Raw genomic sequence first — 25,329 nt, forward strand, 5'->3', positions numbered from 1 at the left:
TAACGCCAATATTCATTATTTTATTCATCAGTAGCATTTTTTTCCTCCTGCTTGAACATTAGCTAAGCACAAAATGAACTAGGCCATTCAATGCATGTCCCACATTAGAATTTACAGTTAAATTCTGTATGATAAAGCTAAGATGTTATGGAAAGTCAAAATTAAGCAAGCGCAGTGAACATTGGTTGTGTTCAAGTTGATAAAGGACCATTGTGAAAGAAAAAGCACAGTATTTCCTTCAACATCTGACTTCCTATGGACATGCACTTAGTGCACCGCTTGTATGACTTAATACTGTTTCGTCCTTGAACGTTAGATAACATTCCTCCACTCAAGAACAACAGAGAGGTGGAGCCTAAATCAGTCTTGCCTTTTACACTCGTTATTGTGAGGCGCAGGGGGGGGGGAAACAAACTGTACATGGAAAAGTGCTTTTTTTTTTTAAAGATAACCATGATTTTCAGTGTTTAAAATAAAAGTCATTCAAGAGGTTAGAGATATTCTTAAGATGATAAGTGAGGTTTTGTGCCTTGTAATAAGCCAGAAATCAAGTGAAAAAAAATAAAAATCAGTGTTGGTAGATTTTTTTTGTTTGTTTGTTTTTTAAAGAAAAAATCCGCTTTTGACTTGTGTGATACTGCAGCATCCTTAGTGTCTAGCAATTATGGACATCAAACTAAAATTGTCAATCGTGTCAAAACAAACCAGAAATGTGTGTCACAGTTTCAAAGTCCACCTGAACTGCAGCTGGTACAAGCACAGTCATGAGAGGGCGGGGGTTCCCCTTGCTTGACCTTCTTTTCCTCAATGGCCTTCAAATCTTTTTACACTCATATTGTATTCAGAGCTCACCAGCTCAGCGAGGAGGGGAGATGGAGACCTTCATGGTGTCAGGGAAGGACATTGCAACTAGGTTTGAGGTTCAATTGCATTTTTTGGAGCAGTGCGGACAGATGAATTGAAGGTTACCGTCTGTTTAGGGGAGTTAAATGGATCAAGCGGGAGGGGGGAGCTGGTGTTTGGCGCGACATTGAAAACACGCGGCGCAGTGATGTCGTCAGTCAGTAAGGTGAGTTGACACACGTACTCGAATGGGAGGTGTCGGCTCATCTACGAGTCCAAAGAATCAGCTAGAGGGAACGAAATAAGGCAAAAGTAAATTAGAGCTGTCACACTATCGATTAATTGACAACTAACCGATTATCAAATTAATGGGCAACTACTTTAATAATCGAGTAGTTGTTTAGAGCCATTTGTTGAAACTTAAAATTGTCCAAATCCAATTTTTGTAGTCATTCATGAAAAGAAACTGATTATCGTGAGGAGAAGCGGCTCAGAGAACCTTGAACCCAACCCAGAATATTTTTTACCTTCCTGTGGCGGGTCAACGCTGATCTCCTCAGCCTCCTCCGTTTCATCCCTCATCTCCTCGTCTTCGTCCTCGTCCTCGTCGAGCTCGCTAGCGATGAGCTGCCGAGCCAGCTTGATGTTGAGGCCCTCGTTATAATGCTTCTTCCTCATCATTTGAAAATTTTTCTTTTTGGCTGTGGAGCAAAGCGGAAACATCAGCGTAAAAATTAAAACGTTTTGTAGAAAAATAAACAATAGATGCCATGATGAAACAAAACATGGGACACAGCATTCACTAAATTGTGACCCAATGGCTGAGTTCTGCTTGAGCAGCAGAATCTAAAAAACTATGAGCATCTCAATGACGACACTTTCTGTATATTCAATAATGAGGTCACGGTCGAGCAGATGTCTGGCTCACCTTGTTCCTCGGGGGACAGCTCCTCTTCTTCTTCCTCACTACTTTCCTCTTCTTCCTCCTCTTCTTCCTCTTTCATAAATCGAGGTTCTGAGCCTTCTGCTGCTATCAGCCTTGACAAAGAGAGTAGAAGATTTGTCAGTTTAATACTTTTTGACATTCTATCGCACCTCAATTTCGCTGTAGTTTGGTTATAAATATCTTTCGAACAGGCCATATTTGGAGTGAGAGCAGATGGGGGGAAGATGCGGATGAGATCAGAGGGAGGACAGAGCAAGCACTGAGAGGGAGAGAGAAAGAGAACCAGCAAGCATGCAAGTACTCGAGCGTGAAGCAAAAATAACAGATTTCCCACTGCTATCTCTCACAAAGCAGCAGAGGACAAAATGAATGGTTCATGGCTAAGTGGATGGTGGTGAATGGTTCGGGGAGTGAGCCCATTTACTGTGCTACTACTCCAAAAGAACCGGCCTGATTCAGCCTGCCAGCTAAAATCGGATCTTCACACAAGATGTGGATGAAGACAAGACGATAGACTGTTTTTAGAGATTAGGCTCATCAACTTAAAAAAAAGCAACTCATATTTCCAGGCCTCAAGATAAAACAGACAAAGGAGGCTAATTGACGTGGTCGTCTGAAGCTAACCACCTTTCATTTATTATTACTTTAAGCAGATTGGATCTATTTCTACAAGCACTCCGACAGAGGAGTACCGACAATTTTGCCCGTGTGTGTAACTAACCTTTTGTTTCGTAATCCTCCAATTTTGACCTTCTCACAATTTCAACCCATTTGCATGCTCATTAAATGCTTACTTTGATGTCAAGTCATCCGCTGGGAGTGCACCCCGCCCTTCTGAATCACTCAAGGACCCCTCGTCCTCATCATCCCCAACCATCCTTAAAAAAAAAAAAGACAAATTGCTTAAGACAAAAACTTGGTTAAAAGTTAACTTTCTGATAAACATTCCCAAAACTGTCTACACTGGAATTGATTAGTTGCAAACGTCTGACAAATATTCAGTCGACTTATTTCAATGAATATATGACTGGGAAAATTTGATGAAGGCGGACCTGTTGTAAGGTGTGCTGGGCTCGTCTATCTTCATCAGGCCGTAATCTTTGTCTGCTGGATGGTATGTGGCCAGGATATTCATCTCATCCCACTTCTGGCTTTTCTTTCTGAAAGAAAAAAAAAAAGTAAAAATAATAAAAGCAGTGAGCAGGAAATTACAGACGAGCGCATTGTGACCACGACACACCGCAAACAATTATCCTTAGTCCCAAAAGCAATCATATTTAAACTAGGGCTGAACATGTCCCAATTCTTATTTTTGACTGCATTCTTTTGGGAACACTCAGGATCAAATGCATGAAAAATATCTGGGAGGGTTGGCCAACCAGTCAAAGCTACAGATAAATATAGGGTCTTATACTAATGACTTTACCCAGAGGTCGTCCACAACTGGCAACATTTCACTTGGAGCTAAGTCATTAAATAAAGTGAGTCATGAGAGCGAGCTGAGCAGCGCTATCGGGTGACAGAGTCGAAAGGTGCTCCTCTACCCACTTCTGTGACCCAGCAACAACAGCAGTGTGCACTAGTTTGTAACATTTGAGCAATTTCAAGTCTGCTCGGATGCTCCTCAAGAATGATCATGCGCAGTGCCATCAATTTATTGCACTCTTTGGGTGGGACAGGTTTTATGTCCTTGTTTAAACTGTACACAGCAAAGTTGTATTGTTTAAACGGTCGACAGCTGAAGAGACGCTGGGTGGCTTAGCCAGGATATCCTTTGCTTGTACAATGAAAAGCGAACAGGGATTTGCTCCATGACTGACACATAAGCGGGTAAATATGTTTTAGCTGCTGGAAAACTAAATGAGCATATTAAATTATCATTGCTGAGGCAGGTTCTCATAATCTTTATGGAAAAACTGTCTCATGGTGCTGACTTTTTGATGCAAGGCTCCACTTCATTGCAGGTACCCTCTGTCCCCCCCCCCCTTTTTTTTTTTTACATCTTCACTCTCTTGCAGAGGCTATTTTTGGATCAACACAGAAAAAGCCTGATTCGCGAATGGAATTCACTAATAGCTGTCATCTCTGGCCTAATTTTACTGAGTGCTGCTCTAACATTACTGGCTTATATCTAGAGCTCCTGGCTAGGTTAGCAGAGGGACAATGGGTGATACGCACTAATCACAAAATTACTGATAGAGCAAAGAGACTCTTTGTTGAAGTCCATTCCTGGTAGTCTTTATTTTGTCTCGTATCCCGCCCAATTTGGTGCCTTGCTTTTAATACAATTAATGTTTAATACATTTCATGGCTATGCCCATAATACGAATATAATTAAATTGGTATTTTGAATAAAACCGCAAATGCGATTTGGGTTGCAAAATAATGTTAAATAATAGATTCCGTGTTCATTAGTAACTGAGTTACCAAGACAAGAAAGGAGGGTGTAACATGATAACACCGTGACAGTAAGTAAAGTCAATGAGACAAGATGGGGGCTCAAATAAAATAAAATAGTGGGCCATTAAAGTGACATTTGATACCTTTGGTGTTAATATCAACTTTGAATTGGTTGTGTGCATTTGTCATTCATTCAACATGTGGTATGCGTGATTCTATGACTTGCATGACACATGCCTTCAGAATTAGTGCAATACGTGAATGTAACAAGTCAGTAATAAAGGCTTAAGAGGAATATAGTTATAAAACACGCAGATGATTTACATTCAAAGCATCTGTAAACAAGCGCATTCCATCCAAAACAATGCTGATACGCAATAACTTCGTGCTCCGACTTCCGCGGTGGTAAAAGTTGCGCTAGTTTGCGTCAACAAGCGTGCTTGTTGTTAAGCTAACTGTCGTAAACCATACACACCCAACAGACGGCTACAAGGGACACTCACTGCGCATCTTCATCGGAAAGTCCAGGGGTTTCTTCAGGTTTTTCCACCACATACTCGCCAGGCGCAGGTTTAAGGCTGGCGGCGTTATTCTTGTTTTTCAGGATGCCTTTTATCGGCCGAGGAGCTGCCATTCCTTCCCACACACTCGCTGTCAAAACGGGCTGCTCGCGCAGGTGTTGATCACCGATCGCTTTTCCTTAGTCGATTTCTTCCTTTCAGTAGTCAAAGAGTAGATCAAACATGCTCGCTTTGATTATTCAACGCTCTTCAATGCGTTCAGGTAAATCCTGGGTATGATCCACAGAGGTAGAGCACATTTCTGCTCTGTTGGCTCACGACTGGCGTAGTAACTGTGCTGAGAGCTGGTGTACTCGAGACAACTTATCGCGATAGTTTGAAAACGAGACTGCCGTGTAACATTTGCAACCCTCGGACAACATTGTTACATTTCATCTTTTGAAATTCATCCGATTCATCCGATCGTGTTTTCTCTTTTGAGAACACAAACCTGCATGTATACGTGGTCACAGTAGCCCATTATTTATTAAATAAAATACGATAAAATAAAATGATTTAGGCTGATTTAGGAATGATGGTTTAGGCTTTTTCTCAGATTTCAAATCGACTTAACTTCTGGAGCTAAAGCCATGTTTCTAGGTCCCGAAGAATTGGTTCCAAAGCAGGCTTTGAAATAAACTATAAGGAGCAGCAAGATGCCGTTGCAGCAGCGGTAAAAGAAGTACAGCAAAATAAGAACGTCTTCCGGGTCAATGCGCTTTTCTGAACGCCCTTGATGATGTTTCTTATTTTAAAAAACAAACCTGCACGTATAGGTGGCCACAATACTGCATTGTTCAATCAAATAAAACACGAAAAAAAAATCCAGTATTTATTTTTCATGTCTTACTCTGGTGAAGTACGCATTTTTAGAAATACACGCACATACGCACACTTACACAATCCAAGCTGCTCATGTCACGTAATGCTTCTGTGATGTTTCGCCCCGAGATAAAGCGTACGGACTTCATTGGAATGCCGGAGAGAAAAATCCGGACAGAAAATGTAAAAGGATTCATCCTGTCCTAAAGTAAAAATAAATAAATCACACCTTACCGGACAATAAACAAAAGAAACTAATGAATAAACTGTCTGCTGTTGAATCAGTTTGGAGGTGCACGCAGCTCAAAATGTTGTTTTGGAGCTGTCACGTGTGAGATGTTTACATCTGGAATCATTTCCGGAAAGAACCTTGATTGACAGTAATTCTGTCCAATCAGAGCTAGGATCGGTGGAGCGCTCGTATGGTGGAAACTGTACGATCACTTGAAGCAAGAGGACAGCAAACTGGAGTGGATTAGCGGTTCGGCCCCAGCGTTCTAAAGGGATGACGTGCATTCACGATCGATGTCGTTGCACTCAGTTTTTCACATGACTTGAAGAGTCGTATAGTTATGTCCCTGCTTGGAACCTCCTTAGGACAAGAAAAAAAAGCATCGCGGCGAAATCGAGGTAACACCCCTCCCTCCCCCATTCTCCGCTACAGCTAACCAGCGTTAGCGCGTTTTTTTATTTTTTTTGCTCAACTCACATTGATTAACGCATCAAATCATTTATTTGTGTGCACCATCCAAGAATAAGCAGTCTGGCCTCGTCATATCTGGTTTACACTGCTTGTCATTCCGTATTTACACGTGCAATCGTGTTGGTAATGGGCGACTGAGATTTGTTTACCGTAGTCACCTCATAATATACATCCGATTCTGATTTGGACTGTTTGCACGTTTTGCCATCTTAAAGAAATCAGTTACATCTACTGTATTTTAGAATTGAAAGTCACTTGATTTTTAGTCATCTGCTCTCAGCTGTCATGTGCAGTGTAGCTTTCGCTTCCGTTATTTTTTCCTTTTTCCGCATTTATAGCATTGTGGCACAAAATTAATTCAGTCTGTTGGATGATGGCCGCACGTTGATTTCTGCATTACTCGTATACAATAACTTAAGGCGCGTAGCTTAAGGTATTCTGTGTGTGTGTGCGTGTGTGTGTGCGTGCGCGCGCGCGCGCTTGTCCTGTCACAATGACACTGGCGGAATGAACAAAAAATTATTGTGTTTTCTGATCAATTAAAGCAAAGATAATTGATAAAGATAATTTCCTCTGTCATATCACCACAAACTAAATTATAGTAAAGTAATGTACTCATATCAGCCTAAATTTCTTTAATATGGAATTGATTAACCAATTTATCACCACTGAAGCAATAAAATGACAAATTGGCAATTATCTTGCCCTTGTGTATTCCTTACTTTTCCTTAAGAAAAAAAAGTATGGTTTTTTTTTTGTAGTTGCAACAACACGCTGCATTAGTGTGTTTATGAACGTGAGGTGCAGCAGCTGAAAGTTGCAACGTGATGCCAAGATGCTGCTGTCCCTGGGAATGCTGATGCTGTCGGCCACGCAGATCTACACCATCTTCACTGTCCAGCTCTTTGCTTTCCTCAACCTGCTGCCTGTGGAAGCTGATATTGCAGCTGTGAGTAACTCACAATGCAAATATCTTACGTAGGACTACATTTGGTGATTTGTAGCCTTGGTAAATACAAAATTCTTAACCTTCTTTCAGTACTCATTTGACAACAATTCAAAGACTTTTGATGACCTCCCATCGAGGTTTGGATACCGACTTCCTAGCGATGGATTGAAGGTGAGTTTGAAAGCACCCAATCCGGAAAAAAAGAATCCCGTATGAAATAATGGAAGCACAAAAAAAACAAGTTCAATGGTCAGTCAACCTGGTGTCATCCAAAGATTTTAATTAAATTTGCAGGAAACTGCTCTATTGGCTGTGAAATGCCAAAGCAACAAGTGGTCGTAACTCCCATCAAAGAAAAGACAGTTTTGCAACATTTTTACTTTTTTGGAATCAGAAACATGCCCGCAGCACTGCATCTTGCATCACAAGGCAACACAAGACTGAGGATTCCCCTCAGGGCAAAAGTCGGGTCTAACAAAGCTTTCTCTGTTTTCACTTACACAACTGCTGCTGTTGCTGTGTATGCTTGCTACACGTTTCCAAAACAACACCACGAGTGTCAACCCACAGAAGGCAATTTCCAACCTTTGTGGCATTTGGTTATTTTTGCAGTTTAATGCTGTATGCATTGAAAACTGATGGCTGTGGTGACATCTCACCGCATCGAATTGAGTTTTTCCCCCAGCTGCCTGGGCTTTAACCAGTGACAAATACATATTACCAACCTCTTTCACATCCTAACCAGCTGAAAAAGACATCAAGCTAGCTCCTGCTCAGTCGCTTAGCAACCAGCAGTAACGTTTTGACTGGGCTGCCGTCCCCGTTCCATCCTCTGTGAAAACTGTGTGTAAGTGCCTTAACATGATTGTCCAGTGCAGCTACATGAACTCTTTGTTTCATGCTCCCAGCCTCTTTCATACAGAGACCTCACATCAGAGCCGCATCAGAGCTGCAGCAGAAAGTCCATAGTTAAGAGGAACTACACGTGTCACACACAAGTCTGCAAAGGAGCAGTATTGGCCGTGACTGTGTGTGATTTTATACGGTGTCTAATGTGAAGAATCAAATACACATCAAGTTGGGACATTGCTTTCAATGCAACAATGGCGGGAGAAGTGAGTGTCAAAGTCCTAGCAGTACTGTTTTTCGTTTTATTTTTTCATTTAGACGTACAAAAAAGGGCTGCCATAAAGACAATAGAATTATTTTCATTCATGAAAGCAGCACTACAATGTTAATGTGGCGCATTCTGACATCACCAAAAGCAAAGACCCAACTATTTTAAATGAAATGTATTCGAGTCATATTGACTTTGTCATTTAAAGTCAAATTTTCAGATCACTTGTCCGATGAATGTTTAGTACATTCACACTTCAGAGTTATCCACCCAAATGTGGCATATTTAGTTTTGATCAAAACAGGAAAATGGTTGTGGGTTTAATTTTGTTTTTTCCCATGCAGTGGTTTTTTTTTTCTCTATAATATGCAAGACTTTCCTACCTCCTCGTCATCTCCTTGCCACATCCTGTATGTCCTTATTTGGCCAACCAAGAGCCCTTTGGCATATCGTCTCTACCAACTGTAGAGCCTTATTTGGCCTACAGATGGGGTGCTTGCCATAGGTTCCACAGTCAGTAGGGCAATAAGGCAGTAGCACAGTGACGTCATGGAGCTCCAGCAGTTCAGGCAGCAGTGGTGAGGGAGCCATAGTGTTTGGGTAATTACTCACATCCTGTGCTTGATGTACAGTTTAGTGAGTTTATGCATGAAAAACTACCTTAATGTGGTTAGATGAAGTGTTCTGTGTGTGATGTGAGAGAGGGGAAGTGCTGATTGAGATAGTGTTTTTTTGAGCCGTTATCTTGAAGGGTACTTGACTTCACCACACTTCCTGCACACTTCCTGTTGAAACAGCATCTACACTTATTATGCAGGCAGATCCTTTCTTCATTATTTGGCCTTTGCAAAATCCAGTCTAGTCCTTATTTTTCACCCTCTTTCTTTGGATCATCTTCACCCCCATATTTGTCTCCCTGGTCCGGTCTGGTTCCATTTTCACCTCATCACTGTCAGTTTCTGTCTTACTCTGTGTATTTGTTTCTCTGTCTCTCTTTCACACGCTCTCGCTTTAGGTTGTTCTCTCTCTCTCTTGCTATCACTCGTGAAATTTCACAAACTGTTGGAAACAACACAGACAGCTAGATAGAGGAAATGATTAGAGATTTGATAACCAAACGATGGATCGATAAAGAACATGAACGGAAAGTTTGTATGCAGAATCTCATAACTGCGACACAAATGATAACCACTAAATCCACCTGACCTTAACTTACATCCAAATTACAAGCATTTAAAATGAACCACTGTCCGCTGCTGTCTTTTATGATCATCTTGAACCCAGCATTACTGATGTGATAATGTCACAGATATTAATAATGTCATTCCCACAGGGTTTCCTGATTGGCGCACAGCCAGCAAATGCATGTCAGCCCATCGAGCCCCCGCCCAGGGACAACGCGACGGGCGCCTTCGTTGTCCTTATCAAGCGCTTTGACTGCAACTTCGATATTAAGGTTTGCTTTTTGTCGCTGCTTGGACAGAATGTGCCTGTGTGAAATGCAGCTGTGTCTTGACTTTTAGCAAAAGATGCTTTTCTATTATCATCCAATCTCGAGTAACACAGTTGTACAACATACCGTTTTTTGTGCTTCAAAAAAACACTATATTAAATATATATTTTATTGTAATTGTATATATTATAGTCCCTTTTTTCAATTAGTGGGGAAAACTGATTTAATATGAGGAAAATGAGTTTGGTTATGGAACAAATTAAACTTCTAAGTCAATATACCACTGCACAATATATTTACTGCTACCTTGACTGAATTATGAGTTTTATTTTTATCAATCAGTAGATGCTTAAAGCAACTGCACACAAATTTCAAAGCTTTAACGTGTTGTTACTGAAAAGCAAATGTTTAAAGAAAAAAAAGTTATTTCAACAGCAGTGATGTTCCACTTGTCATTACACGGCGTTTGACGTATAGCTTGTCTAAAACGATAGCACAAAAACAGGAAGTGGGCTTCTCTGTCAAACTGACATGTGCAATACATTTTTTTTTTGTTCGTGACTGACTAACGTACAAGTTAGGTGACTGCTGAATAACTTCACATTCTTTCTTTTTTTTGGTATTAATTCAGGAAATCATAAAGATACCAATTAGAATTATTTTGATAAAACATTTTTAACACTGGCAAACCCTTGAACACGAGTCATTTTTAAACACCAGTGAAAATGTTATATAACCAAAAAGTTCATCATAGACCCCCACCAATGCTAAAACTAGTCAAGTTTGGATGAATACTTCCATACAAGCAATTAAAAAGTAGATTTTCCATAATCGACTCTTCCCTTTGTTCGTCTTTTACTTGCTTTTTCTTAATCATGCTCTGTCAAAAGTGATGTAAGAGGGACAGAGAGGCAGGAGATGTGATTTTAAAGGAGTGAGAGAAAGGGTGCGGGTGAAGAACTGCCTGGAAGAAGAGGTGTGAATAATTGTCGAGAGCCGAACAGAGCAGGCTGCTTTTTGGCAGCCTCTCCCCATCCATCCCTGTCGCATCTGGGTTGCATCCACTCTTCAATTGCACCTTCTCACTTGGATGAGCTTCATCCAACCTCTCATCCATATTGTTCTGTTTTTTTGTTTTGTTTTTTTAACACTCAGTTACAAGGTACTTTTGTTACAGCCTGTTTGGCCATTTCACTCTTTTTGTCTTTTGTGACTGAACCGACCATACAGCCTTATAAGGTCCTACCACAGTACACAGACACGCTTTTTGCGTGTCTTTTGCCTGTGAGGACATTTATTGTTCCAAACCATTTACTCAAGGCCCCCACCCCCCATCCTCACCAGACTACGCCTGCACACACACAAAATGGCCTCACATTCCTAAAAATCTTTCCAAGACCAAGAACTACCTGAAACTCAGACACACTGGCTGTAATATAACCAGATTCCACCACACATATCTTGTGTGCACAGACACATCACACACGCACATTATCGTTGTCATTTAAACTCCTCGCCCGTTTACTAAGATCAATGCTTTTGCGTCTATTTATAGTCTGCTATTGGATGGACGAAAACTTTGACAAAAACACTCAGAGAGATTAGCGCCTCTTTTTGCAGTGTGCATATTTTTCATCTTTTTGTATATGTTGCAGCACCGTTTGTTCTCAAATATTTGTTTAAAAGTTTGCTCTGCTACTGCCATGCTATTTCTTAGCCTCCTTGGTGCATCTTGTGTGTGAGCTTTAAGCTTGCAGCTGTGTTTGTATTAATATTCTACATGTGTATTTTTCTTTGTGTAAACTTGGAAGCGAGCGTACATTTTTTGCTGCTTGCTATGTGGCAAAAGACACAGCATGCAATATCTATATTCTGTCACACATTTTGTGCATGTGTCAGCATTCAACATGCCACGCCCATGTTATTTCCATAGACTCAAGCCTCCCCCTAATACATAAACTGTTAGCACCCATAATATGTTTGTTGCTTTAATGGACAATAAAAGAGACTTGTGCCCACTTAAACTTCTATGAAGTGTGAGCACTTATACATAAGCGCTCGTGTGTGTGTGTGTGTGTGTGTGTGTGTGTGTGTGTGCGTGTGTGTGTGTGTGTGTGTGCGTGTGTGTGGGGGGCGCTATCAGAGAGAAAAGGTCGAATGTCAAGAGAAAGCATTTGAGTTGGGGAGGGGAAAATTGGATCAAGTGAGGGGGTGACACTCTTTACCGTGTGTGTGTGCGTGTGTGTGCGAGCGAGAGAGAGAGAGAAAAGGCGATGGCATTCCTCCTGATTCCTTTTTAGAAAACAAATCTCCAGAGAAAGAGGTCTCACACTTCCTGTCTGCTGAGATTTTTGGATGTATTTGCAAGAGGCGGGGCAGCGCATGGCATCATTGACCTCTATGCGGGGGGGGAGGGGTGAACAGGAAACTGGATACCCTACCGCCTCCCTTCGTTCATTGTCAGACTCTTTGCAGACTGACACGCTGTTTGTTGCCCCTGCATGCGTTTTCAAGTCTATACACATTGAGACATAATGCTCTAGTTATGCAACACATAGATACGAGGCCAAAGGTTTTGACACACACATTTGCTGGCACTGGACTGACAATCTAGCTAGAGTCGTCAGATGTCTCAGAGCTTATCCTGAATGATTTTTATCTTGTGGTATGGCCTGTGTTTAGTTTTTTTTTCCCACATGATCTACTCAGAAAATGGTCACAGCCAGCAATTGTAAATATTAAACCTGATTGGATTTCTGATTGTGTGTGGTAAATACTGGTGGAGCGATTGTGATGTAAAATCGAACTTTAGCCAATTGGGAAGCAACATGATTTTTTTAAAATAACTAGATAAGCCTAACTTCTGTTCTTCTCTTACTGTTCCCTTTTTATTTTTCAGTAGTCCTGATATCTGCCTGTCACAAATGCTCTAATCACACCACATACTAAAAGGTTGGTTCCAAAGGCCAAGCCCTTATTGATGACCAAATACCATCCCTTGTCTTCTCTGGACAAACTTATTTTGCCAGAAAGTGACTTCTTCCAGTCCCTTAACCTGAATAGCCGTTTGTCACTGTGAGAAATAGCATCTTTGTTACTCTTCTTGACAGCAGGCAACCCTCGAAGTCGTGTCGTCACTGTGGGCGCTGACATTTCTGAACAAGTTCTGCACTTGCGCTGCCCCCAATCTTGCAGCTGAATCACTTGACACTTTGGAAACTTTGTTTGCACTTCTCTTGCTGGGTTTCTCTTTAAAAGATTTTGATGAGCCAATAATTAGCGGATTTAACAGTGTCTTGCCTGGGAATGAATGCCATTTCAGCTTACAGTGGCTAACAGAGGAAGTTGAATGATTTTAATTATACAGGACAATTTTTAGTGAGTGTAAAAATGTGATTAATTATGGTAACATAAATGCAGTGAAAGACTCTTTTAATAACTCTCAAGGTGGCGCTCTCTCTCTTCCTCTCTTTCATTCTCGCTTACCCCTAAAGGGGCCGCACCCAGTGAAGTAATAAACGAACCAATCACACTGCTCGCTATAAAGTTTTTCATTCTAAATCTCAGTAGTTTTTATCAAATGAAATCATACAAAGATCGCTAGCCACAGCACGTTTCAACATGACAATATGGCCCATCGAGATGTTAGCAGGGTAACAAAAATTAAAAAGAGTACTTAGGCATATCTTTGCTTTGGGTGTGGCGGTGTTACTTCCTCATCTTTTTTTTTTTTTTTTTTTTTACCACCAGAAATAACATGTTTGAAACACTGGCTGACTAAGGTGTGGCCTTCAGAGGTAATTTTTTCAGCACCAGTTTTATCACCATTTGAATTGACCATTTCTTATCTTGAAAAAAAAACTCATCTTACAGGGTCTGCTGGTTGTAAGGCAAATTCTGTTTGTGCCTCACTGACCTCACAGCCCTGGAGCTATGCACAATAACAAACACCACACGTACAGAGCTAGCTTTATTAACTTGATGAGCTAGCTTTCCGCACGCAGTCTCATGACTACGGCTGACTGAATGTATGACTGCTGAATGTTTGTGGGTGCTGATTCTTCAAGTTGTCCATTTGTCTTGCAATGTGTTGTGGCAATAAACAGCACAGACTGCTCCACATATGAAAACACACACTGTACAGTGTTTCTCTAAATCACAGGTGTCAAACTCAAGGCCCGGGGGCCCAGATACGGCCCCGCCACATCATTTTAGGTGGCCCGCCAAGACAAATTGTGCATCAAATTCGTGTGTCACTACTAGAATTGCAAATTGTCTCCACTTTTAATTTATATTTTAAATATTTGACCAGTTTTTACTCCTCTGATTTTGTTTTGTAGCTTTTACTGTATATAGTATGAGGTGCTCATACATTTATTTGGGTTGACAGTCATAATGGCCCTCCGAAAGAAGCTATGACTACAATGCGGCCCGTGAAAAAAACAAGTTTGACACCCCTGCTCTAAATATTTCCAATTTCCACAGCATGTTTTTTTATATACAAGACATACGTCCTTGTACTTAAAACGAGTCAGCCTTTGTCTTATGTATTGAGTGTAATGTGTCGTGCCAAATCTGATAAGCGAATGATCTATTTGGTCTCTCGATATGATAATGAACACAATAGCTTCTCTCCCTAAGACAAGTGTGAAAGAAAGAGAACTTGCTACCAAAGACTATAAAAATGGGACCCACTCCCTCCCATTAAGGGTTGGAATTGGGGGGTTAGATCACCAAATGATTCCCGGGCGCGCCACCGCTGCTGCTCACTGCTCCCTTCGGGGATGGGTTAAATGCAGAGACAAATTTCACCACACCCATATGGTTACACAGCAAACAAAATGATCATCTCGCACACAATAAAATAACTTTGCAGCTGTGCAGGATTATCATTGTGCTGGACTCCTCCCCTGCAGTGTGCAAGTTTATTGAACGCTTTATCTAATCAGCCGTCCGGACCTTGGTGCTAAAAACCTTTTGTGAGATTCCTCTGAAACCCAAGGAGAGGGTGGGGAATGGGGGTTGGGTGCTTCGGAGGAAGACAAGTGAGTGCATGGCAAAAAAAAGGGGCGGGGGGTAGACGGGAGGCAAGGAAGAAAGGCTTGAGTGTAGTGACATCAGAGTTGTGACTGGGCAGATGTAAAGATGTAGTCAGAAAGGATGAGTGGATATTTATTATAATATCCGCTTTCAGTCACTCCCCTCCTGTTTGCATTCTTGAAACTAGTCAGAGAAGAGAGAAATGCCTTATGGTTAGCAAACGTACCAACTTTACAAATCTATCACCAAATTATTTTTTTTATGCAAGCAAAACAGTGCAATCAGGGTAAAAAATACACAGGGAAGATGAATTGAGAGAATGTGAGTGGAATGAGAATAAGGGGAGGGATTTGATAGTATGGTATAACAAAACAGGACATGTGGCAAACTGCTTTAGCTGCAGTGATGCATCAGGGAAGAAAGAGATCTTGTTGAGTGGAGGAATCTGCGGTTATTCACACACACACACACACACGCACACGCACACACAAAGTGCTGATGTAGCAATGATCAATGTGGCCATCTATTTCTACACAGGTGTTGCTATAAAACACTGGAACGGCAGTTACTCTGCAGATGGTGTCGTTTTCCTCCGGTTCCCAAATTTGTCTCGGTTAGTTGGTCATTCATCAGTGTGTTAAAAACTTATCAATACAGATTTTACCTTTAGCCGTGTTTTTAGTCTTTATGGAAACCATATGGTAAATCCACTCGTCTCAGTCTTGTCTGTGGGCAGAAGATGAGTGTGGAGAAATTAATTTACTTTAGAGCATTTTTTTTCTGCTGGTTAGGGTTAAGACTTGTGGGCAGAGTGTGAAGAAGAAGGGAGTCCGAATATAATCAATTTCAGAATTCTATTCAGGTGGATTTGTGGGAAACACTGCAGCTGGAATGTTTTCAGTGATGTCAGCAAATTACGACTGACTGGAAAATGTGCAAAAAATGCAAAATATCCCGTGGATCTGATCTGGGTCAAGTGTAATCACGTCTGTCCCGCAAGCAGACCTTTCCTGATTTCTACTTAGTTTTTTTGTGGGAAACGGTGTCGCTTGAAAGGAGCTCTTGTGGGAGGGGACTAAAGAATTGTTCGTATCACGTAGGGGCCCATTCATTGCCCAACTTGCTTGTTTCACCCGTGCGAGCACTTTGATACAAAGTCTATCCCGATCACTTTCCTGACTCAAACACAAATGAAAGAGTTGGGCCTTGAGTATGAGTAATCTCTCACTCATAAATTGTAGAATAATGAATGCTTGTTTCTCGCAGCAGTTAATGAGGATAATTGCCACTTTGCATATTATAAACTTGAAGAACCTGAAGAACTTAAATGTGTGCACCCAAGCGTGTGCACTTTCATACTTGAGTGACTTGGGATTTATTTTTTTTTAAAGTTCAAAGAATGTGCTAAAAGTAGAATTACTTTCATAATAAGTCTACGAGGCAGTGGGCTGTCAGTACTTCTCTGGTAGGGCACGTAATTGTTAATTGGAGAAAATATGCAATTTTTTCTACATGTATTGTGTTCTGTTCAGCAAGTTGTATTCCAGTTTAATCAGTGTTGTTGTTGTTGTTGTTTTTAGATGCATTCAGTCAGCCTGAATGTGGTTCTGCCCTCCAAACTGTTTTATAAATGTCCTGTAGAGTTCAGCAGAATCAAGTGGTGTGTCAATGTGTCCACATTTGGTGAAAAAGGGATTAGACTAGTGCCTTTGGCTAGACTTGTTTTTTGTTTTGTTTTTAATGTAAATAACTTTCATAAAAGCTTATATAAGTAGTCCACATAATAATGGGCTGTTTTAAAAATGTATTTGAAGTAAAATTGCATGTTTTGACAAAATGTCATCAAAGCGTTTTACATTAAAGGCAGTGTAATTCATTCATTAATGGTAAAAAGTGCAATCTTTGTGTTACCTGGTCTCCAATGCAGATGAAAGTAGATAGGGGGGGGAGGGGGGGAAGCACAAGCCCGAATGTGGTAATGAATAACCAAGCTAGGGAAACCGGTTAGTCTGTCAAGCAAGGTATGTCCTAGTTTGACAGACTTTAGAAATGTAAATGATTCCATGTCTTCCCAGCTGCGGGTTCTCAGAAACATTGTTTACTAACTTTACGCAAAAGATATGTACCACTAGCGACCATATGAGTGGAAGAGCAATGCAGAAATGCGTGACAGTTTCTAGTCCCCCATGCATTATTTTCCCCCTCTTTTGAGACCTTGCACTTCTCTTTTTCTCATTCTCTCACTTCTGCTCTCCTTTTTGAGCCCTCCTCCCCCTTTTAGTCTCAGGAATGTATCAAATGTCCATATTTCTGCAGTGGCTGAATTCCTCTTGCACAGACAGATCGCACAAACGGTGCTTTTGTAATCTAACGAATGACAAAAGACAATAATGGTATGCAAATGAACGTTCTCTGTCACTGTTTCATCACTAATCTAATCTTTATGCAGTCTATGGATTGATACAATGCTTAGGGTGCTAGAGTCAGCTCTTCTTATCACACAAATCCAATAATTGTCCATGCATGTCCCTCCTCCAGATAATGGCTATTGATACATCCAAACAATACACCTTCATAGCCAAACACATCCAGTCACATTGGTTCGACTGCCATACACACCGATTCAACATATGCGTGCACGCTCATAGAATCACAATGACATGACGCAGACAAAAGACAGGGCTGTTCTGCCTTAAGCGTCACACATACACAGTTGGCTCGTCACAGATCTAAATGGATTGCATGGTGGCAGAGTTATTTTACGGTGAGAAGCTGGTTTGAGCTACAGTGGACAGCTACAGTGTCAAAGCATTGCGTTTTTTGGGGGGTTTTCTTTTTCCTAGAATCAGAATCTGAAGATTTGAGATGATAAACTTGGTCATTCTATGATATATATACACACACCATGTAAGTCAAGAGAAGATACATGTCAACATGAGTGTCACTACCTTGATTGTCAGTCATCTGTCATAATAATAAATGAAAGTTGTCAACATTGAGTTCATTCCAACAAATTGATAGTCCTTCCTTTTTGTTCATCTTCATTAGAAAGTCAAAGGACAGTGAATCATCAGTTGTTTGACTCCTTAGTTCCAAGTCTATCAAGGCCAGAACACAAATGTATTATTACAAGATTATTTTGTCACATCCTATTTCCTTCTCAACATCTGCTGTCAGCGAGCCCATTATAACAATAACTAAACAGGATACCACAGCTTCTGTCCTGAATGGGAGCCCATTCATTCATTACGTTTCCTGCACATCCATGATGCAGCAAACATGGGCAGCTGAGATGCTGCACCCCCAAACATCCTTTATAAAATGCTTTTTTTTTTAATCGCACACCACTGTAGTAATTTAATAGGGTACATGAGGTCTTGGATTTCTCAAGTCCACCATCATTTCCGTGGTCTTTGTGGTGGACTCTCAGACTAGATGACAAAGTCCTGACTCACTGTCCTTTACTCTTCACCTTGGCCAGTTTGACTGGATGGCGTCCCAAAATTTGGTTCGCCTTTGTGAGAACGCCGTGCAAAGGGGCAGAGCACCAAGCCGTTATTTTATGACTGACCACAGTCCAAAACGTCACTTTATGACAGAACACAGTCATAAAAGGAAGTAATCATAAAATTACTTCAAATGAAATTTATATGCTAGGAGATCATAGCTAATGCTCCACCCACCAAACATGTTGAAGTCCTGTTTTTTCTTGCAGTATGAAAAACCGTGGTTGTTCTTGAATGAAAGTCTCCTTGGAGTTTTAGATGAACCTGCATGGGCAAGTTGTGTGTTTATCGTATCCGAGGGAATGCGATGGGCCTTGGGTGTGTGTGAAGCAAGCTTGTTGTTTCTTGTAAAGACTCTTGGGGAATGGGCTGCTTGCACCACCATGTCACCATTCTACTTCATTCTCTGCAACATGTGATAATACATTTAGATGCTTCCAGCTGGAACATAACAAAATGAGGGAAGCTTTCTTGATGCACTCCAAATGAATCTATGCTAACCAGGATGCAAATGTTGTCTTCTCCCAGGTCCTCAATGCACAGAAAGCTGGGTACAAGGCAGCCATTGTTCACAATGTGGACTCCGATGACTTGATCAGCATGGGCTCCAACGATTGTAAGTTTCCTCAACAGCTACCTGCTTACAAAGCCCGAGAAGAGTTGAGGACTCCCTATCAAGTCCCAAGATGTTTCCCGGAATGTTGCGATGCCCTACGGTGGCTGAGCACAGCCTGCTTTAGTCACCATGATAGTATCTGTACCCTGTCCTCACTTGAAGGGGAGCAGCATGATAAATCATCCACGAGGTGCAAATTCGCCGTACGCTCGCTTACAGACCTGCCGGGCGTGTTTCTTCTTGTTGAGACGTGCCCCATTTAACCATATCTCCTTTTCACACCTGGCTGGCAGCTCAGCTCCTGATATTTTTCCATGGTGAAGCTCCTGTAATAGCTGTAAAATCACACTTGATAACTGGTCAGCTAAGAATGGCAGCTCAATTACAGCTGCTCATCCCTTGGCGTTCACTTTTCTTGAAAGCACTGCTGCGGTCAGGTTGACTTTCATTCCAATTATGTTCAACCTTTGTCATATTTGACAATTAAGCATGCATTCAAGACAGCTATGACACCAACCTTACATCGGATGGTGGTGGAATACATTGGTCAACACTAACATTTGAATCAAGTATTAAATAAGAAGATCCTCTTTAGCCACCTTGGCACCGCATAACTCAACTCGGCTATCCTCAGCTTGGTTTGAGTTGGGTTTTCACTTTGCAATAATATCACATAGCCAAACTTAGCAATCAAGAAGTCTTGATTATTATTTTTTTTCTTCAAATTTCTATTCTTTTGGTTTCTAGTGGACATAATGAAGCAGATTGACATTCCTTCCGTGTTTGTGAGTGAAAAAACGGCCAAATCTCTGAAAGAGGACTACCTGTTTGACAAAGGGTAAGTAACTTAAAGTTAATTGCAATTGCCATATTATTGTGGATCACACTCCTTGAATTTCTAACTGACGTTTCAGGGGTCATGTGCTCCTCATGCCAGACTTCAGCCTTCCGCTAGAGTATTACTTGATCCCCTTCCTCATCATAGTTGGAATCTGCCTCATCCTCATTGTTGTCTTTATGGTAGGTGTCTTGTCCAGAGTCCAGGTCGGAACAAAGCTCGGCTAATAGATCACTACTGGAGTACTGTTACAATGATGAAGTCGTGAACACTTTGATTGTTCCTAGATCACAAAGTTTGTCCAAGATCGCCACAGGGCTCGAAGAAGCCGCCTCCGTAAAGATCAGTTGAAGAAACTTCCGATCCACAAGTACAAAAAAGGTAAATACCTCTTCTGTTGTTCTTCCTGTATTGTCAAGTCGGTTGCTATCCAGCATTGGTTTTCTCCCGATTCGACCCAGATGAGCGTCATCACCGATGCACTCTGACATATCGTTCTTCCATGTTGGCGCTAATCGGATTATTATCGTCTCGAATGTTTTGTTTCTTTTCAAGCTCGCCCTGGGTGATCAGAGGTTTTCTGAGTAGACACATGATGGTTAGCTTTTACTTTGTGGGACACTTCAGTTCATCACGATTCAGCTCAGGTCAATACCGATCAGGCTTGATGTGTCATGTAAACAGACATCATAGCAAACATAGCAGAAATACTTTCTTTAATACAATCAAAGTGACCTTAGTGGTCTTTAAAAGTCTTGCATTTGTTTTTTGTTTTGTTTTTTTCTTTCTTAATCAGACACTACCCAGAAAATGTGTAGCGACCTGGAGTGCTAAGTGCAAACAAGGTGACTGAACTCCACACAACAAGTTTGAGAAAAATGCGAGACGCATTTTAAGGATCTCCCTCATAAATCTGCAAATTGCCACGGCTCCTTCCCATGCAAACCAAATGTATTAGCTTGATGTTATGGCACATCACATGTGCTCAGGGACTAGCCTGCACTGGTCCAACAATACTGCCGGGCGGTGGGAAGTTTCTTTTTTTCTTTGCGGTCCTGCCAGCTGAGTCATTGGGTGACAGGGAGGCACCAAATGTGTATCTAATCACATTCATGGCAGGCTTGCTCGGAAGCAAACCAATGACTTAAGAGTATGTAGGGGGAGCACAAGTGTGCAGTGTGATGGGATTCATCAGCTACTGCTTATTTGAAGAAGACTGCTAAAAGAGCCAGCTAGTATAAAACAGTCATAATTATTCAGTGGAGGGTCCTTAAATTGAAGTATTCACTGTTTGTGATTAGGCAATATAATTAAGTCAGTAAATTGATTATTTATATGACATTTTAATGAGCTAGCTGACGTACAAACAACAAGCACAAAAAATAAACATACAGAAGTTGCGATTTGAAACCCGGAACCTCCCAACTGTGAGGGAATTGTCTTTACCACCATGTGTAAAATAAGTGTCGCAAAAATGCCACAAGACAGTCCAAGAAAATGGAAACTCACTTCGTCTTTTTAGGCCAGTAGTAAGAATTTGGACCTTCCAGTGTATAACGCTTCTGTTTACTCAACAAAAGAATAGGATTTGCATGCTATGCTTGAATTAAGTCGGCAAAATGGACATGTCACATTTCCAAAGCTGGTGTCCAGTTGTGGACAGTGAAATCTACAGTGCCCATGTAATTGGTGCACAATAGCGGCGTGAGACATGGGATCTGTGTCAATACACAGGATTATGTAACAGCAGCTGCAACGCCTGTCAGCATCGTGCTGCCATTTTAATATCTTCGGTTCCAGTGTGATTGCAAAGTCTTGCATCATCCTGGCTCACCTTGAGTGTCGGAACACAATCACCACCTTCTGTCTATGGCAAGAGCTTGTGGCACATATTTGGAGGTCCCTCCTTGTCAGTGCTGATATATAACTTGATGCTGCCACGCACACAGTGAACAGAACAGCTGCAGTGTTTCGGGACTGGGCACAGAGAAACGCTCTAATTCAGCGACTCACCACACACTATTTCCATTGAGTCTCCTTGCTCACACACTTCACGGTGCTCATCAAGTTCAGTGGGACAACGAGGCTCCTCCGAGAAGCGAGAATGCTGCTTGCAAGGCTAGCTTATTAATAAAAGAAAGAAATAAAATGGGAGGGAACGTGTTTTTTTTTTTTTTACTTGTCTGTTTTCAAGCATGACAGGAATTTAAGATGCCACCAAAAATGCCATTTGAGTGTACAGAGGGTGAAGAACAACTTTTTGTCAAATTAAAACATGGTAAAAATTGATTATCCAATAGAATACTCCACAAACTTTCTCTCCCATGAGAGCGAATATTTTCTAATTCACCCAACCTTGCTATCAAGGAGCAAAAGTGTACAACGCAAGGACAGTGAGGCGTGCACAAGTGTTCTTGCACACAGTTTATAATTCCTTTCCTATCTAAAAAAAAAAAAAAGGCACCGGACCAGTTTGTCAAGTCTTAAGAAAGCCTGGGCAGGTTTCATGACTGTCCACTTGCTGTATTTGCCTTTGGGTGATTGTGTTTAAAAATGGCAAAAAGCACTATTTGCACAAGACATGTATTGGCAATTAAATCCACAATTTTATACACCCAAAAAATTTTACCATTCATTTTTTTCACCACCTGGATTAAAGTATTAGTATAGTTGTTATAGTATAAGTATAGAATATAGGCAATTAGCGTATCGTTCTATAAATCAACATCAGTGACTTTATAATAGAAACAATTGAATTCTTTTCCCCCTTTTCATGACAGGGGGAGGCTACACCTCCCTTGCCTCCTCTGACCGCACGTCCCTGATCAACATTATTACTTTTGTACAGTAAAATTATAGCATTGATTCAAATCAGTCTGTACCTGTCTGTATCTGATCTGACAGACTGTTTAAGTGCTTCTCTTCTGGTTAGCAACATGGTTCAAATGGGCTCCTCAGCTAACTCTTCAATGGATGTGTATGAACAAAAGCACTTATGAATGAGATATCAGTTACCACCTGTTTTTGTCCTTTAGGGATAAATGTGCCTATTTCGAGCATATGACGTAACAAGGGATTAAATGAGACCTGGCATCCATTGGAGTGGAGGCCACGGTTTGGGGGAATTTGTGTTCATGGGTTCTATTGTTCGTATAAAAACATTAAGGACTTGAGTTCAGGGGAACAATGTTGCTAAGAAAAACAGCAGCCCCTATGGAAGCACTTAAACCGTCTCTCGGGTAAATTTGAACCCATTTGTGATGGGAAAATGTGTTGTGATAGTCAATATTGTACAAGTATGCGTATAAGTAAATGTCTAATAACTTTAGTAAATAACTGATCACATGAAGAATTCAGGTTGTGTTCATAATCCTTTGGTCCACAAAGGAAGTGAACGTGTCAATGCAGTTGCGCTCGTTTTTGTTTGTCATGAGGAAATGAAACTGAGACTGAAACGTGGCAAACAAACAAATCCGTTAACTTAGGCTAGTGGCTGGTCTGTCTGTAATTGTATTGAAGCATCTCTTTACATTACCCAAACTTGGTCTTGAATATTTGACAATAAAAGAGGAAGTGAAAAGTTTGCCTTTAAGTTTCAGTTGGTGACAGTGAGAGAGGAGGAAGGCAGTAGGCAGATGAGAAGGGCAGTGGTGGATGTGACTGAGCGTCCTTATAAGGTCACATGCAGCCCTGGCGTAGACATCAGAAGAAAACATGCTCACTCTGAGCTTATGTAAACAGCAGCTCGCAAGTGTCCACCCTCCCTCAAGCACAGGCTTGGAAGGAAGCGGGGGGGGGGGGGGGGGGGGGGCGGGGGACTGTGGAATTTAAAAAAGGAGTGCGTTGGTAAATTCCTCAAGTGACCTCTTTGGCAGGACTTGTTTGAAAAAGTCATGCCAAGATTGCGAGGAGAATGTTAAACATGGATGAAGGGTGTGGAGTCAGTTGCAGAATTAGTTTCGATTTGTTTGTCAGTAATGTTAAAACACGCAAATACATTTAAAAACACGTTTCATTCATTTCCATTTTCTGGAGCGCTTGTCCTGGTGATTGAGTTAGTGAGAGGCAGTATGCACCTTGGACACAAAGGTTTTCTAATACTTTTGTTAATCGGAAGCTGAATTAAGAAAGATTGGTATGAAAGACCAAAAGAAAACTCTTCCTGGCGAGTTTGGTGTTGAGAAACAAAAGTGTTAATTGAAGCCAGGAAGTCATAAACAAATTTGTTTCTCAGGAGACATCTATGACGTGTGTGCCATTTGCCTGGATGAGTACGAAGAAGGTGACAAACTGCGGGTCCTGCCATGTTCTCATGGTGAGTCCGGTTTGCATGGACACACAAGTGAAACGGATTCAACACTTTTAGCACCAACTACAGTGGACCCCCGGACTGATCTGGCCCAAAAATAGCAAAAACTCACAGAATTGATACTCATGGAAATGCATGGAGGAGCGATGGTAAATCAAGCCCTCCCCCCAAATCACAAACTACGTTTTGTATGGAAATACGGCAACAAAAAACGAGCATAGGAAAATCAAGGTTCCATGGTACCATGCTCTCGTTATGAACCACACATAATGAACTGCTGTCCCCACAGCCTACCACAGCAAGTGCGTGGACCCATGGCTGACCAAAACCAAGAAGACCTGTCCCGTGTGCAAGCAGAAAGTGGTCCCCTCGCAGGATGACTCAGACTCTGAGGAGGGCGGCGGTGACGATGAGGCGTCCGAAAGCACCCCGCTGCTGCGCTCACTAGCCTCCACCAGCGCCCACTCCTTTGGCACCATGTCTGCTGCGTCTCAGGCCAATCGGGACCAGGAGTCTTCTTCGGACTCTGACTCGCTGTATGAAAGCAGCGACACGGAGGAGGTCACCGTGGAGAGCGTGGTGTTTGTCCAGATGCCGCAGCCAAACCCGGAAGGCAACAATAACATGCTTCAAGCTTGATTTTGTCATTAAGGACTTTACTGCTTACCTTGATATCATCCCCCTACATATTCATATGTACATTGATTGCAAGCTGGCAAATTAAGCATTGAAGGTAGTCTGCTGTGCACCTGTGGTAGGACTACACATCTTGACTGTGCGAGTTACAAAAACAAGACACTCCCTAAGGAATGAGACAATATCCAGATGAGCACTGCGTGAATACACCAATCACCGCACGTATAAACTGGTTCAGTCATTGTCGTTTCTTTTATTGTACATACCCACTGATGCACCTTTCAGCTACTATGCAGCCTTTTATGAAGTGGCGTATATTTAAAAAAAAAAAAAAAAAAAGCATACACAGCAGTTTAGGCTCTCATTGTAAAGAAAGTGTCATGTTGGGAAATCATTGAGAATAAAGTTTTAATCATGAAAGTTGTCATTTTGTAGTACCTCGTTCTGCACTTCACCTTAATGCAAACAAGCGTGCAATACAAAAGTCAATTTGTAAATGCCATAATACCAAAATAACAATTTGCCAATAGGAGAAAAGTAATATTGAGTTAAATTCAATGGCTGATTTTTCCAGGGTGTTGTCAATTGTTT

The 25,329-nt window shown here is 41.4% G+C and overlaps 2 protein-coding genes and 1 long non-coding RNA gene across 7 annotated transcripts; 1 reads left to right on the plus strand and 2 right to left on the minus strand.

Moving 5' to 3' along the window:
- Positions 1 to 5,106, minus strand: ppp1r2 (protein phosphatase 1, regulatory (inhibitor) subunit 2). The gene is made up of 6 exons (XM_061297359.1): positions 4,693 to 5,106; positions 2,842 to 2,949; positions 2,584 to 2,667; positions 1,772 to 1,881; positions 1,371 to 1,544; positions 1 to 1,130 (listed from the first exon to the last, which is right to left on the minus strand). The coding sequence occupies exons 1-6, from the start codon at positions 4,821 to 4,823 to the stop codon at positions 1,111 to 1,113; spliced, it is 627 nt and encodes a 208-aa protein (XP_061153343.1). The 5' UTR covers positions 4,824 to 5,106; the 3' UTR covers positions 1 to 1,110.
- On the plus strand, positions 3,542 to 25,158 carry rnf13 (ring finger protein 13). 5 transcript variants are annotated; one of them, XM_061297355.1, is made up of 10 exons: positions 3,542 to 3,619; positions 7,036 to 7,223; positions 7,314 to 7,394; positions 9,674 to 9,796; positions 18,868 to 18,955; positions 19,703 to 19,793; positions 19,870 to 19,975; positions 20,081 to 20,174; positions 24,028 to 24,108; positions 24,392 to 25,158. In XM_061297355.1, exons 2-10 carry the CDS (start codon positions 7,110 to 7,112, stop codon positions 24,739 to 24,741), a joined length of 1,128 nt encoding a protein of 375 aa, XP_061153339.1. In that variant the 5' UTR covers positions 3,542 to 3,619; positions 7,036 to 7,109; the 3' UTR covers positions 24,742 to 25,158. The 5 variants fall into 5 exon arrangements, with proteins under 5 accessions (XP_061153339.1, XP_061153340.1, XP_061153336.1 ...); XM_061297352.1 differs by lacking the exon at positions 3,542 to 3,619 and adding an exon at positions 5,966 to 6,201; XM_061297354.1 differs by lacking the exon at positions 3,542 to 3,619 and adding an exon at positions 6,567 to 6,707.
- Positions 13,019 to 19,764, minus strand: LOC133166943 (uncharacterized). The gene is made up of 3 exons (XR_009717879.1): positions 16,745 to 19,764; positions 15,498 to 15,559; positions 13,019 to 15,016 (listed from the first exon to the last, which is right to left on the minus strand). It is a non-coding gene; the product is annotated as an uncharacterized LOC133166943 (long non-coding RNA).
- Positions 25,159 to 25,329: the final 171 nt, after the last annotated feature.

Source organism: Syngnathus typhle, linkage group LG14, assembly GCF_033458585.1.
Source record: "Syngnathus typhle isolate RoL2023-S1 ecotype Sweden linkage group LG14, RoL_Styp_1.0, whole genome shotgun sequence".
NCBI lineage: Eukaryota > Metazoa > Chordata > Actinopteri > Syngnathiformes > Syngnathidae > Syngnathus > Syngnathus typhle.

Excerpts from the sequence above, each read along its gene's own strand:
- ppp1r2 (XM_061297359.1), bottom strand. The coding sequence starts at position 4,823 with ATGGCAGCTCCTCGGCCGATAAAAGGCATCCTGAAAAACAAGAATAAC. Across the intron at positions 2,950-4,692 it reads CTTTCCGATGAAGATGCGCA|AAAGAAAAGCCAGAAGTGGG; the intron begins GTGAGTGTCCCT and ends TTTTTCTTTCAG. Across the intron at positions 2,668-2,841 it reads CCCAGCACACCTTACAACAG|GATGGTTGGGGATGATGAGG; the intron begins GTCCGCCTTCAT and ends TTTTTTTTTAAG.
- rnf13 (XM_061297355.1), top strand. The coding sequence starts at position 7,110 with ATGCTGCTGTCCCTGGGAATGCTGATGCTGTCGGCCACGCAGATCTAC. Across the intron at positions 7,224-7,313 it reads TGGAAGCTGATATTGCAGCT|TACTCATTTGACAACAATTC; the intron begins GTGAGTAACTCA and ends ACCTTCTTTCAG. Across the intron at positions 19,794-19,869 it reads GACTACCTGTTTGACAAAGG|GGGTCATGTGCTCCTCATGC; the intron begins GTAAGTAACTTA and ends CTGACGTTTCAG.